The sequence below is a fragment of the Nerophis ophidion genome, linkage group LG14 (genome assembly GCF_033978795.1).
Source record: "Nerophis ophidion isolate RoL-2023_Sa linkage group LG14, RoL_Noph_v1.0, whole genome shotgun sequence".
Lineage (NCBI taxonomy): Eukaryota > Metazoa > Chordata > Actinopteri > Syngnathiformes > Syngnathidae > Nerophis > Nerophis ophidion.
The window spans coordinates 52,020,278-52,036,570 of record NC_084624.1 but is presented as its reverse complement, the minus strand read 5'-3'; the positions used below and the strand labels follow the sequence as shown (position 1 = coordinate 52,036,570).

At 38.7% G+C, this 16,293-nt stretch overlaps 1 protein-coding gene across 2 annotated transcripts in view; it reads left to right on the top strand.

Annotated features, from left to right (window-relative positions):
• The window catches only part of LOC133568831 (alanine aminotransferase 2-like), an 86,682-nt gene that overhangs the window by 70,127 nt on the left and 262 nt on the right, over positions 1 to 16,293 (top strand). For both annotated transcript variants that reach the window (XM_061920999.1, XM_061920998.1), the window contains 2 exons: positions 12,119 to 12,231; positions 16,081 to 16,293. The exon at positions 16,081 to 16,293 is cut by the window's right edge and continues 262 nt beyond it. In XM_061920999.1, the coding sequence (XP_061776983.1) occupies positions 12,119 to 12,231; positions 16,081 to 16,171 (204 nt within the window). In that variant the 3' untranslated portion in view covers positions 16,172 to 16,293. The remainder of the gene's footprint in view (positions 1 to 12,118; positions 12,232 to 16,080) is intronic.

Below are 16,293 nucleotides of genomic sequence, written 5' to 3'. Positions count from 1 at the left end.
TCATTTAAAAGTAATCGTTTATTAAAAGCCCGTGGAGCTTGTGTGGTTGTTTGCTTTTTAAAGTGTGTATCCATTCAAATCCCAGGTAGCTATTGCACGTAGGTATAGTAATAGTAATAGTAATATACCGCATTTTTCGGAGTATAAGTCGAAAATGCTTAAAAAAGAAGGAAAAAAATATATATACGTCGCACTGGAGTATAAGTCGCATTTTCGGGGGAAATTTATTAGATGAAATCCAACAAGAACAGACATTTGAAAGGCAATTTAAAATAAAAAAAGAATAGTGAACTGTTATGACACATAAATAACCAACTGAGAAGGTGCCTGGTATGTTAACGTAACATATGGTAAGAGTCATTCAAATAACTATAACATCTAGAACATGCTATACAGTTGTGATCAAAATTATTCAACCCCCACTCAATTTCGGTGTTTTGGCAAGTTTGACATTTATTCCGTATTTTGTTTATAGTCGTACCAAATAAAAATGTGTCAAATAGACAAATGCAACTTAAATTGTAACACTGTATTTTACACAATACCAAAAAAGGAAATTTTTCTTAATGTCTCATTGACAAAATGATTCCACCCCCTAGTTACATGCATCTTTAGTACTTAGTAGAACACCCTTTGGCAGTAATGACATCCTTCAAACGTGATACATAACCGGACACAAGCTTCTTGCAACCATCTACAGGTATTTTAGCCCATTCCTCTTGGGCAAAGGCCTCCAGTTCATTCATATTCTTGGGCTTGCGTGCTGCAACTGCCTTCTTCAAGTCCCACCACAGGTTTTCTAGAGGATTTAGGTCTGGCGACTGTGAAGGCCACTCCAGAGTCTCCCAGCCCTTCTTCTGCAACCACTCTGATGTTGATTTGGAGGTATGCTTGGGATCGTTGTCCTGTTGGAAGGTCCAACGTCTCCCAAGCCTCAGCTTCGTCACTGACTTCATGACATTTGCAGCTAATATATCCTGCTAGGAAATAGAATTTATAATGCCTTGAACGCGCTGGAGATTCCCGGTACCTGAGGCAGAGAAACAGCCCCAGAGCATGATTGACCCCCCACCATGCTTAACAGTAGGCAAGGTGTTCTTCTCTTTGTAAGCTTCATTTTTTCTCCTCCAGACATAACGTTGATTCATAGGCCCAAAGAGTTCCACTTTTGTCTCATCACTCCATAGAACAGTTTCCCAAAACCTTTGGGGTTTGACCAGATGATTTTTGGCATACTGGTGTTTATTTACTTGTGCCTGGTAGTCAGAAGTGGGGCGCGCCTGGGAGTTCTGGCATGGAGGCCTTCATCTCATAGTGCCCGCCTTATTGTCTGGGACAAAACCTGCGTTCCCCCCTCTGCAATGTCCTGTTGTAGTTCCTCAGCTGTTACCCGGGGGTTTTTCACCACTGTACGCACACAGCATCCTCTTTCTACCACGCCCAGGTAGTGTTTTCACTGTGCCTTTAGCTTTAAACTTGCGAACTATGCTCCCAACTGTGTCTCTTGGAATGTGTAATGTCTTTGCTATTTTCTTATATCCATATCCTTTCTTATGAAGAGAAATTACCTCCTCTCTTGACTTCTTTGACCACTCCCTGGACTTCACCATGTTGCAAATACACCATTGACTATCTAAAAGAAGCTGAGCGTCACAGTCTTTTTCAATCAGTTTAATTGTTGCTCGTTATGGTTCTAATCACATCTGCAGGTGTTTTCAACACCTGATTGAAAATACCTTATTTAAATTCTGTTTTTTAGAGTTATGATCTTCAAGGGGTTGAATCATTTTGTCAATGAGATATTAAGAAAAATGTCCTTTTTTGGTATTGTGTAAAATACAGTGTTACAATTTAAGTTGCATTTGTCTATTTGACACATCTTTATTTGATATGACTATAAACAAAATACGGAATAAATGTCCAACTTGCTAAAATACCAAAATTGTGTGGGGGTTGAATAGTTTTGATCACAACTGTATATTCCGAAAAATACGGTAGTCATTTCTTATCAACTAAAAAGTAATCAATGCGGCTGAAGGTCTGATGGATGTGAGAAAATAATTAATATTGCAATTAATGTTATTCATAAAGCGCCAGAACTTTCCTCCATAAACGACATCTTATTGTGAAGATGCTATAGCACCGTTCTTCCTTTGGTGAAGATGCTATAGCACCGTTCTTCCTATGGTGAAGATGCTATAGCACCGTTCTTCCTATGGTGAAGATGCTATAGCAGCGTTCTTCCTTTGGTGAAGATGCTATAGCAGCGTTCTTCCTTTGGTGAAGATGCTATAGCACCCTTCTTCCTATGGTGAAGATGCTATAGCACCGTTCTTCCTTTGGTGAAGATGCTATAGGACCGTTCTTCCTATGGTGAAGATGCTATAGCACCCTTCTTCCTATGGTGAAGATGCTATAGCACCGTTCTTCCTTTGGTGAAGATGCTATAGCAGCGTTCTTCCTTTGGTGAAGATGCTATAGCACCCTTCTTCCTATGGTGAAGATGCTATAGCACCGTTCTTCCTTTGGTGAAGATGCTATAGGACCGTTCTTGCTGTGGTGGAGATGGTATAGCACCGTTCTTTCTATGGTGAAGATGCTATAGCACCGTTCTTCCTTTGGTGAAAATGCTATAGCACCGTTCTTCCTTTGGTGAAGATGCTATAGCAGCTTTTTCCTATAGTGAAGATGCTATAGCAGCGTTTTTCCTATGGTGAAGATGCTATAGCACCGTTCTTCCTATGGTGAAGATGCTATAGCACCCTTCTTCCTATGGTGAAGATGCTATAGCACCCTTCTTCCTATGGTGAAGATGCTATAGCACCGTTCTTCCTTTGGTGAAGATGCTATAGCACCGTTCTTTCTATGGTGAAGATGCTATAGCACCCTTCTTCCTATGGTGAAGATGCTATAGCACCGTTCTTCCTTTGGTGAGGATGCTATAGCACCGTTCTTTCTATGGTGAAGATGCTATAGCACCCTTCTTCCTATGGTGAAGATGCTATAGCAGCGTTCTTCCTATGGTGAAGATGCTATAGCACCGTTCTTCCTTTGGTGAAGATGCTATAGCACCGTTCTTTCTATGGTGAAGATGCTATAGCACCGTTTTTCCTTTGGTGAAGATGCTATGGCAGCGTTTTTCCTATAGTGAAGATGCTATAGCAGCGTTCTTCCTATGGTGAAGATGCTATAGCACAGTACTTCCTTTGGTGAAGATGCTATGACACTGTTCTTCCTATGGTGGAGATGCTATAGCACCGTTCTTCTTATTGTGAAGATGCTATAGCAGCATTCTTTCTATGGTGAAGATGCTATAGCACCGTTCTTCTTATTGTGAAGATGCTATAGCAGCATTCTTTCTATGGTGAAGATGCTATAGCACTGTTCTTCCTATGGTGAAGATGCTATAGCACCGTTCTTCCTATGGTGAAGATGCTATAGCACCGTTCTTCCTTTGGTGAAGATGCTATAACACTGTTCTTCCTATGGTGAAGATGCTATAGCAGCGTTCTTCCTATGGTGAAGATGCTATAGCACAGTACTTCCTTTGGTGAAGATGCTATAACACTGTTCTTCCTATGGTGGAGATGCTATAGCACCGTTCTTCTTATTGTGAAGATGCTATAGCAGCATTCTTTCTATGGTGAAGATGCTATAGCACCGTTCTTCTTATTGTGAAGATGCTATAGCAGCATTCTTTCTATGGTGAAGATGCTATAGCACTGTTCTTCCTTTGGTGAATATGCTATAGCACCATTCTTCTTATGGTGAAGATGCTATAGCACCCTTCTTCCTATGGTGAAGATGCTATAGCACCGTTCTTCCTATGGTGAAGATGCTATAGCACCCTTCTTCCTATGGTGAAGATGCTATAGCACCGTTCTTCCTATGGTGAAGATGCTATAGCACCCTTCTTCCTATGGTGAAGATGCTATAGCACCCTTCTTCCTATGGTGAAGATGTTATAGCACCGTTCTTCCTATGGTGAAGAGGCTATAGCACTGTTCTTCCTTTGGTGAATATGCTATGGCACCATTCTTCTTATGGTGAAGATGCTATAGCACCCTTCTTCCTATGGTGAAGATGCTATAGCACCGTTCTTCCTATGGTGAAGATGCTATAGCACCCTTCTTCCTATGGTGAAGATGCTATAGCACCCTTCTTCCTTTGGTGAAAATGCTATAGCACCGTTCTTCCTTTGGTGAAGATGCTAGAGCAGCTTTTTCCTATAGTGAAGATGCTATAGCAGCGTTCTTCCTATGGTGAAGATGCTATAGCACCGTTCTTCCTATGGTGAAGATGCTATAGCACCCTTCTTCCTATGGTGAAGATGCTATAGCACCGTTCTTCCTTTGGTGAAGATGCTATAGCACCGTTCTTTCCATGGTGAAGATGCTATAGCACCCTTCTTCCTATGGTGAAGATGCTATAGCACCGTTCTTCCTTTGGTGAGGATGCTATAGCACCGTTCTTCCTATGGTGAAGATGCTATAGCACCGTTCTTCCTATGGTGAAGATGCTATAGCAGCGTTCTTCCTATGGTGAAGATGCTATAGCACCGTTCTTCCTTTGGTGAAGATGCTATAGCACCGTTCTTTCTATGGTGAAGATGCTATAGCACCGTTCTTCCTATGGTGAAGATGCTATAGCACCGTTCTTCCTTTGGTGAAGATGCTATGGCACCGTTCTTCCTTTGGTGAAGATGCTATAGCAGCTTTTTCCTATAGTGAAGATGCTATAGCAGCGTTCTTCCTATGGTGAAGATGCTATAGCACCGTTATTCCTATGGTGAAGATGCTATAGCACCCTTCTCCTATGGTGAAGATGCTATAGCACCCTTCTTCCTATGGTGAAGATGCTATAGCACCGTTCTTCCTTTGGTGAAGATGCTATAGCACCGTTCTTTCTATGGTGAAGATGCTATAGCACCCTTCTTCCTATGGTGAAGATGCTATAGCACCGTTCTTCCTTTAGTGAGGATGCTATAGCACCGTTCTTTCTATGGTGAAGATGCTATAGCACCGTTCTTCCTATGGTGAAGATGCTATAGCAGCGTTCTTCCTATGGTGAAGATGCTATAGCACCGTTCTTCCTTTGGTGAAGATGCTATAGCACCGTTCTTCCTATGGTGAAGATGCTATAGCACCGTTCTTCCTTTGGTGAAGATGCTATGGCAGCGTTTTTCCTATAGTGAAGATGCTATAACACTGTTCTTCCTATGGTGGAGATGCTATAGCACCGTTCTTCTTATTGTGAAGATGCTATAGCAGCATTCTTTCTATGGTGAAGATGCTATAGCACCGTTCTTCTTATTGTGAAGATGCTATAGCAGCATTCTTTCTATGGTGAAGATGCTATAGCACCGTTCTTCTTATTGTGAAGATGCTATAGCAGCATTCTTTCTATGGTGAAGATGCTATAGCACTGTTCTTCCTTTGGTGAATATGCTATAGCACCATTCTTCTTATGGTGAAGATGCTATAGCACCCTTCTTCCTATGGTGAAGATGTTATAGCACCGTTCTTCCTATGGTGAAGAGGCTATAGCACCGTTCTTCCTTTGGTGAAGATGTTATAGCACCGTTCTTCCTTTGGAGAAGATGCTATAGCACCATTCTTCCTATGGTGAAGATGCTATAGCACCGTTCTTTCTATGGTGAAGATGCTATAGCACCGTGCTTCCTATGGTGAAGATGCTATAGCACCGTTCTTCCTATGGTGAAGATGCTATAGCACCGCCCTTCCTATGGTGAAGATGCTGTAGCAGCGTTCTTCCTATGGTGAAGATGCTATAGCACCGTTCTTCCTATGGTGAAGATGCTATAGCACCGTTCTTCCTATGGTGAAGATGCTATAGCACCGTTCTTCCTATGGTGAAGATGTTATAGCACCGTTCTTCCTTTGGAGAAGATGCTATAGCACCATTCTTCCTATGGTGAAGATGCTATAGCACCGTTCTTCCTATGGTGAAGAGGCTATAGCACCGTTCTTCCTTTGGTGAAGATGTTATAGCACCGTTCTTCCTTTGGAGAAGATGCTATAACACCATTCTTCCTATGGTGAAGATGCTATAGCACCGTTCTTTCTATGGTGAAGATGCTATAGCACCGTACTTCCTATGGTGAAGATGCTGTAGCAGCGTTCTTCCTATGGTGAAGATGCTATAGCACCGTTCTTCCTATGGTGAAGATGCTATAGCACCGTTCTTCCTATGGTGAAGATGCTATAGCACCGTTCTTCCTACGGTGAAGATGCTATAGCACCGTTCTTCCTTTGGTGAAGATGCTATAGCAGCGTTTTTCCTATGGTGAAGATGCTATAGCACCGTTCTTCCTTTGGTGAAGATGCTATAGCACTGTTCTTCCTATGGTGGAGATGCTATAGCACTGTTCTTCTTATTGTGAAGATGCTATAGCAGCATTCTTTCTATGGTGAAGATGCTATAGCAGCTTTTTCCTATGGTGAAGATGCTATAGCACCGTTCTTCCTATGGTAAAGATGCTATAGCACCGTTCTTCCTATGGTGAAGATGCTATAGTACCGTTCTTCCTATGGTGAAGATGCTATAGCAGCGTTCTTCCTATGGTGAAGATGCTATAGCACCGTTCTTCATTTGGTGAAGATGCTATAGCAGCGTTCTTCGTTTGGTGAAGATGCTATAGCAGCGTTCTTCGTTTTATAGGATTATTACCTTCCTTACAGGTCAAACTAATGCCACACCCGTTGGATGTCCTTGTTAGATTAGGTATTGTCATAGCAAAATTCCAGCACGAATTATACAAAACACACAAATGCAAACCTGGCGTAGGAGTTGAAAATAATAAATACCAATCTAAACTTCACTTATGGAAAAAAGGAAAATACCCAAACGACCCCAACCCTGCATCCCTCCGAACAGGGTGAGCGCATCCTCTCTTCCCCACAAGAAAAACCTTCATGCTTCTCCTACACTAAGCATTGGGAATGTAACACGCTGTCAACAAGTGACGTGCACTAAGGTACATGTACAAAACTAAACTACAGCTTACTAACAGCAGAGCTCTTATACACACTCTGATAGTAGTCATTTGGACTGAAGGGACAAAGAGTAACCATAGCAACAAGACTGTCTGTCTGAGTGTACCATAGGGCCATGTTTAATACACAATAAAAAAGTACCATAGGGCCATGTTTAATACACAATAAAAAAGTACCATAGGGCCATGTTTAATACACAATTAAAAAGTACCATAGGGCCATGTTTAATACACAATAAAAAAGTACCATAGGGCCATGTTTAATACACAATTAAAAAGTACCATAGGGCCATGTTTAATACACAATTAAAAGTACCATAGGGCCATGTTTAATACACAATTAAAAAGTACCATAGGGCCATGTTTAATACACAATTAAAAAGTACCATAGGGCCATGTTTAATACACAATTAAAAAGTACCATAGGGCCATGTTTAATACACAATTAAAAAGTACCATAGGGCCATGTTTAATACACAATAAAAAAATACCATAGAGCCATGTTTAATACACAATAAAAAAGTACCATAGGGCCATGCTTAATACACAATTCAAAAGTATTATAGGGCCATGTTTAATACACAATTAAAAAGTACCATAGGGCCATGTTTAATACACAATTAAAAAGTACCATAGGGCCATGTTTAATACACAATAAAAAAGTACCATAGGGCCATGTTTAATACACAATGAAAAAGTACCATAGGGCCATGTTTAATGCACAATTAAAAAGTACCATAGGGCCATGTTTAATGCACAATTAAAAAGTACCATAGGGCCATGTTTGATACACAATTAAAAAGTACCATAGGGCCATGTTTAATGCACAATTAAAAAGTACCATAGGACCATGTTTAATACACAATTAAAAAGTACCATAGGGCCATGTTTAATGCACACATGCTCCTGTGCTGATGTAAATAAACTCCTCAAGGCAAAGTGGGAAAAAGCGAGCTTTGAGAATCTGATTAGCCTCACAAAAGGTCAGCTGACCCGCAGATTGATCTTCGTTAAATTTTCTTTGCGTTGGGACGTCAGCCAGCGCTGCGAGCAGAGCAGCCACCGTCTTGTTTAGTCACCCCGCTGTGGGACGTATTATAGTGGAGCAACAGTTTAGTCACCCCGCTGTGGGACGTATTAGAGTGGAGCAACAGTTTAGTCACCCCGCTGTGGGACGTATTATAGTGGAGCAACAGTTTAGTCACCCCGCTGTGGGACGTATTAGAGTGGAGCAACAGTTTAGTCACCCCGCTGTGGGACGTATTATAGTGGAGCAACAGTTTAGTCACCCCGCTGTGGGACGTATTAGAGTGGAGCAACAGTTTAGTCACCCCGCTGTGGGACGTATTAGAGTGGAGCAACAGTTTAGTCACCCCGCTGTGGGACGTATTATAGTGGAGCAACAGTTTAGTCACCCCGCTGTGGGACGTATTATAGTGGAGCAACAGTTTAGTCACCCCGCTGTGGGACGTATTATAGTGGAGCAACAGTTTAGTCACCCCGCTGTGGGACGTATTATAGTGGAGCAACAGTTTAGTCACCCCGCTGTGGGACGTATTATAGTGGAGCAACAGTTTAGTCACCCCGCTGTGGGACGTATTAGAGTGGAGCAACAGTTTAGTCACCCCGCTGTGGGACGTATTAGAGTGGAGCAACAGCGTCAATCCGTACAACGTCCCGTCCCGCGTGACCCACTGGGGCTTCAGGCTGGACACTATCACTTTCTTTGCCACCCAGCGGTGATACTGTATCACCCAGTGATACCACACAGTGATATCAGCCAGTATCTACAGCTGCTGCCGCATTTTTAGCCACCATGAAAGGTTTGCATTATCAGCAAAAATGTGCTTCAGCCGAATCAAATCAGGCTGAAGTAGACTACTAGTATTTGTACAATATACCCCTACTAGTATCTGTACAGTATACCAGTACTAGTATAGTACCACCATACTAATCAATCATATACTGTACTATACCGACTTTAAAAAGTACCTATCACAGCAATAATAGTCCTCATTGTAAATAACAATAGTAGTGCTAATTGTAAAGAACAATAGTAGTGCTCATTGTAAACAAAATTAGTAGTGCTCATTGTAAACAATAGTAGTCATTGTAAACAACAATAATAGACCTCATTGTAAAAAAACAATAGTAGTGCTCATTGTAAACAAAAATAGTTGTGCTCATTGTAAACAACAATAATAGTGCTCATTGTAAACAACAATAGTTGTGCTCATTGTAAAAAATAGTAGTGCCCATTGTAAACAACAATAGTTGTGCTCATTGTAAACAACAAAAGTAGTGATCAGTGTAAACAGCAATAGTAGCGCTCATTGTAAACAAAATTAGTAGTGCTCATTGTAAACAAAATTAGTAGTGCTCATTGTAAACAAAATTAGTAGTGCTCATTGTAAACAAAATTAGTAGTGCTCATTTGTAAACAAAATTAGTAGTGCTCATTGTAAACAAAATTAGTAGTGGTCATTGTAAACAACAATAATAGTGCTCATTGTAAACAACAATAGTAGTGCTCGTTGTAAAAAAATAGTAGTGCCCATTGTAAACAACAATAGTTGTGCTCATTGTAAACAAAAATAGTAGTGGTCATTGTAAACAAAAATAGTAGTGCTCATTGTAAACAACAAAAGTAGTGTCATTGTAAAAAACATTAGTAGTGCTCATTGTAAACAACAATAATAGTGATCAGTGTAAACAGTAATAGTAGCGCTCATTGTAAACAACATTAGTAGTACTCATTGTAAACAACAATAATAGTGATCAGTGTAAACAGTAATAGTAGTGCTCATTGTAAGCAACAATAGTTGTGCTCATTGTAAACAAAAATAGTAGCGCTCATTGTAAACAACATTAGTAGTGCTCATTGTAAACAACAATAATAGTGATCAGTGTAAACAGTAATAGTAGTGCTCATTGTAAACAACAAAAGTAGTGCTTATTGTAAAAAATAGTAGTGCCCATTGTAAACAACAATAGTTGTGCTCATTGTAAACAAAAATAGTAGCGCTCATTGTAAACAACATTAGTAGTGCTCATTGTAAACAACAATAATAGTGATCAGTGTAAACAGTAATAGTAGTGCTCATTGTAAACAACAAAAGTAGTGGTCATTGTAAACAACAATAGTAGTGCTTATTGTAAAAAATAGTAGTGCTCATTGTAAACAACAATAGCAGCGCTCATTGTAAACAACATTAGTCGTCCTCATTGTAAACAACAATAGTCGTCCTCATTGTAAACAACAGTAGTAGTGCTCATTGTAAACAACAATAGTAGTGCTCATTGTAAACAACAATAGTAGTGCTCATTGTAAACAAAATTAGTAGTGCCCATTGTAAACAACAATAGTTGTGCTCATTGTAAACAACATTAGTAGTGCTCATTGTAAACAAAATTAGTAGTGCTCATTGTAAACAACAATAGCAGCGCTCATTGTAAACAACATTAGTAGTGCTCATTGTAAACACAATTAGTAGTGCTCATTGTAAACAACAATAGTAGCGCTCATTGTAAACAACATTAGTAGTGCTCATTGTAAACAAAATTAGTAGTGCTCATTGTAAACAACAATAATAGTGCTCATTGTAAACAACAATAGTTGTGCTCATTGTAAACAACAATAGTTGTGCTCATTGTAAACAAAAATAGTAGTGGTCATTGTAAACAACAATAGTAGCGCTCATTGTAAACAAAATTAGTAGTGCTCATTGTTAACAACAATAATAGTGCTCATTGTAAACAAAATTAGTAGTGCTCATTGTAAACAACAATAATAGTGCTCATTGTAAACAACGATAGTAGTGCTCATTGTAAACAAAATTAGTAGTGCTCATTGTAAACAACAATAATAGTGCTCATTGTAAACAGCAATAGTAGTGCTCATTGTAAACACAATTAGTAGTTCTCATTGTAAACAAAATTAGTAGTGCACATTGTAAAGAACAATAGCAGTGCTCATTGTAAACAACAATAGTAGTCCTCATTGTAAACAACAATAGTAGTGCTCATTGTAAAGAACAATATCAGTGCTCATTGTAAACAACAATAGCAGTGCTCATTGTAAACAATAGTAGTTCTCAGTGTAAACAACCATAGTAGTGCTCATTGTAAACAATAGTAGTTCTCAGTGTAAACAACCATAGTAGTGCTCATTGTAAACAACTATAGTAGTCCTCATTGTAAACAACAATAGTAGTTCTCATTGTAAACAATAGTAGTCATTGTAAACAACAATAATAGAGCTCATTGTAAACTAAAATAGTAGTGCTCATTGTAAACAAAAATAGTAGTCCTCATTGTAAACAAAAGTAGTAGTGGTCATCGTAAACAAAAATAGTAGTGCTAATTGTAAACTACAATAGTAGTGCTCATTGTAAACAACAATAGTGGTGCACATTGTAAACAACAATAGTAGTCCTCATTGTAAACAACAATAATAGTGCTCATTGTAAACAACGATAGTAGTGCTCAGTGTAAACAGCGATAGTAGTGCTCATTGTAAACAAAATTAGTAGTGCTCATTGTAAACAACAATAGTAGTGCTCATTGTAAACAACAATAGTCGTCCTCATTGTAAACAACAATAGTCGTCCTCATTGTAAACAACAGTAGTAGTGCTCATTGTAAACAACAATAGTAGTGCTCATTGTAAACAACAATAGTAGTGCTCATTGTAAACAACAATAGTAGTGCTCATTGTAAACAACAATAGTAGTGCTCATTGTAAACAACAATAGTAGTGCTCATTGTAAACAACAATAATAGAGCTCATTGTAAAAAACAATAGCAGTCCTCATTGTAAACAACAAAAATAGTGCTCATTGTAAACAACAATAGTAGTGCTCATAGTAAACAACAATAGTAGTCCTCATTGTAAACAAGAGACTTTGTCACCAGCAGCATTTTACAGCGCATACAGAGCTGGGAAAATGTTTGGGAAGCTGACTTCATTTTGTGTGATTACTTCCAAAAAAAAAGTAGAACAAGAGGTTGCCTACAGCCACAGCTGTGTCTTTGACCTGCCGCTGCGCTGGTACCATAAGGAGAGTGCTTAGCGTGACGAATACAGGATGTGTGACGTTGCAGGACAAAGGCCAAGAGGCGGACATGTTTTACTGCATGAGGCTGCTGGAGGAGACCGGCATCTGCTTGGTGCCCGGCAGTGGCTTCGGCCAGAAGGACGGAACCTTCCATTTCAGGTGTGCAACTCTTCTCTTTGTGCAATCCACACCTCATTCAGAACCATGCAGTCCTTAACGACTTTTCTTGTCCTCCCAACTCTGCTCTCAATACCCCCAACAAGTGTAGACATAGGACGATGATAATGATGCCTTTTAGAAAAATGAGTCTTCAAACAGGATAAAAGACGATGACATCATTATCTTCAAACAGGATAATAGATGATGACATCATTATCTTCAAACAGGATAAAAGATGATGATATCATTATCTTCAAACAGGATAAAAGATGACATCATTATCTTCAAACAGGATAAAAGACGATGACATCATTATTTTTCAAACAGGATAAAAGACGATGACATCATTATCTTCAAACAGGATAATAGATGATGACATCGTTATCTTCAAACAGGATAAAAGATGATGATATCATTATCTTCAAACAGGATAAAAGATGACATCATTATCTTCAAACAGGATAAAAGACGATGACATCATTATTTTTCAAACAGGATAAAAGACGATGACATCATTATCTTCAAAGAGGATAAAAGACAACATTATCTTCAAACAGGATAAAAGACGATGACATCATTATCTTCAAACAGGATAAAAGATGATGACATTATCTTCAAACAGCATAAAAGACGATGACATCATTATCTTCAAACAGGATAAAAGATGATGACATCATTATGTTCAAACAGTATAAAAGACGACATCATTATCTTCAAACAGGATAAAATATGATGACATCATTATCTTCAAACAGGATAAAAGAAGATGACATCATTATCTTCAAACAGGATAAAAGACAAAGACATTATCTTCAAACAGTATAAAAGACGATGACATCATTATCTTCAAACAGGATAAAAGACGATTACATCATTATCTTCAAACAGGATAAAAGATGATGACATCATTATCTTCAAACAGGATAAAAGACGATGACATCATTATCTTCAAACAGTATAAAAGACAAAGACATTATCTTCAAACAGTATAAAAGACGATGACATCATTATCTTCAAACAGGATAAAAGACGATTACATCATTATCTTCAAACAGGATAAAAGATGATGACATCATTATGTTCAAACAGTATAAAAGACGACATCATTTTCTTCAAACAGGATAAAATATGATGACATTATCTTCAAACAGGATAAAAGACGATGACATCATTATCTTCAAACAGGATAAAAGACGATGACATCATTATCTTCAAACAGGATAAAAGACGATGACATCATTATCTTCAAACAGGATAAAAGACGACATTATCTTCAAACAGGATAAAATATGATGACATCATTATCTTCAAACAGGATAAAAGACGATGACATCATTATCTTCAAACAGGATAAAAGACGATGACATCATTATCTTCAAACAGGATAAAATATGATGACATCATTATCTTCAAACAGGATAAAAGACGATGACATCATTATCTTCAAACAGGATAAAAGACGATGACATCATTATCTTCAAACAGGATAAAAGACAAAGACATTATCTTCAAACAGTATAAAAGACAAAGACATTATCTTCAAACAGTATAAAAGACGATGACATCATTATCATATGATATATCGGGGCGGTATGGCTCGGTTGGTAGAGCAACCTTAAGGGTTGCAGGTTCGATCCCCGCTTCCGCCATCCTAGTCACTGCCGTTGTGTCCTTGGGCGAGACACTTTACCCCATATTGGGTTTCACTATGTAAAGCGCTTTGAGTCACTAGAGAAAAAGCGCTATATAAATATAGTTCCCTTCACTTAACTTTATACAGGATAAAAGACGATGACATCATTAAAATGTCGCTTTTTTTTTGCAGGAAGTTCCAAGTCTAGAAGTCGAACGTCAAAATAGCAGAATTACTTTTTTGTCATTTTACTTCTAAACTTCTAGTCTTGTCAAGTGATGGTTTTTTTGTAATATTCAAATGTAATCTTTTATAATCTGCTTTTTCTTGAGCTATTTTGCGAACTTACTGCGGCATTTTTGTGGATGTACAACCTTGTTTTCTTCAAATGACCATTCCTAGTAATCTTACAACTATTTTCTTGTAAAATTCCAACAGTATTCTTGCCAAGTTTTTTCTTTGCAGTTTAATCGTAAAATTGTAAATGTATACTTTTATTTTTAAAATGACAACTTTTTGTGTGTATTCTTGTAAAAGCTGAAGTGATGTTGGTACAATGAGCTTCTTTGGTGTTCCAATGTTGTTGTCATGCTTCTTCTGCTAAACCTTTGCCTTTTTTTGTCCTCAAACAACTTTTGTTCTTGTAAAATTCCAAATGTCCTTGGTAAGTTTTTTTCTTGTAAAATGACCACTTTTGAATGAGAAAACTGAAGCTTCTTTTAAAGGGGAACATTATCACAATTTCAAAAGGGTTAAAAACAATAAAAATCAGTGCCCAGTGGCTTGTTTTATTTTTCGAAGTTTTTTTCAAAATTTTACACCTCCCGGAATATCCCTAAAAAATGCTTTAAAGTTCTTGATTTTCGCTATTTGCGATGCGACTGTCCATTTCCCGGTGACGTCATACAGGGCTGCCAATACAAACAACATGGCGGTTACCACAGCAAGATATAGCCACATTAGCTCGGATTCAGACTCGGATTTCAGCGGCTTAAGTGATTCAACAGATTACGCATGTATTGAAACAGATGGTCGCAGTATGGTGGCAGATAGCGAAAACGAAATTGAAGAAGAAACAAGCTATTGAGCGAATAGCTATTGACGCTATTCGGCCATAGCATGGGTGTACCTAATGAAGTGGCCCATAGCATGGCTGCCTTATTAGCATCGCCGGTAAAATGTGCGGACCAAACGATCAGGACTTTTGCATCTTGTGACACTGGAGCAACTTAAATCCGTCGATTGGTAAGTGTTTGTTTCGCGTTAAATGTGGGTATCTAGTTTCAAATGTACATACAGCCAGCGTAAATAGCATGTTAGCATCGATTAGCTGGCAGTCATGCTGCGACCAAATATGTCTGATTAGCTCGTAAGTCAACAACAACAACAAAACTCACCTTTGTGATTTCGTTGACTTAATGGTTGCAAATGCATCTGCAGGTTATCCATACATCTCTGTGCCATGTCTGTCTTAGCATCGCCGGTTAAATGTGAAGACACTTTGGCACATTCAATAGGGGTCTGGCGGCAGATTTCTTGCCAGTGGTGCAACTTGAATCCCTCCCTGTTAGTGTTGTTACACCCTCCGACAACACACCGACGAGGCATGATGTCTCCAAGGTTCCAAAAAATAGTTAAAAAACGGAAAATAACAGAGCTGAGACCCGGTGTTTGTAATGTGAAAATAAATATGGCGGGTGTGTTACCTCGGTGACGTCACGTTCTGACGTCATCGCTAAAAGACCGATAAACAGAAAGGCGTTTAATTTGCCAAAATTCACCCATTTAGAGTTCGGAAATCGGTTGAAAAAATACATGGTCTTTTTTCTGCAACATCAAGGTATATATTGACGCTTGCATAGGTTTGGTGATAATGTTCCCCTTTAATGGGATGACTACTGGTTTCTTGCAAACAGAGGTTTTATTCTTAAAACTACTAGTCTTTTCATGTCAAATAAGTACTTTTTGTTGTTAGACCAAAACTTATTTTCTTGTAGAATTTGAACAGTATTTTTTTGGCGCGAAATTTCTAATTTTTTTTCTTAATACATTCTAACTGTACAACTTTTTTTCAGGTAAAATGTGTCCCCTTTTTCCTGTAACTTGAGTACTTTATCAAACGGTTTTCTTGTCAACGTTCTTCCTCTAGCACCATTTTTTTTTGCGATATCAGGAGTTTATTTTGTTGACTTTCTATTAAATAAATGTGTGTGCAGAATGACCATCCTGCCGCCTGCAGACAAGCTGAAGACCCTCCTGAGCAAAGTGAAGGAGTTCCATCACAAGTTCACCCAGCAGTACTCCTAAATGTGTCCTCACACGCTCACTCAACAACTTTTTGCCACAATCCCAAATTCCCGGTCACTTTTCAAAGTGCCTGCATGTCGAATGTTCTGACTTTGTGACACTTGGGCCTCCTGGCTGGTTGC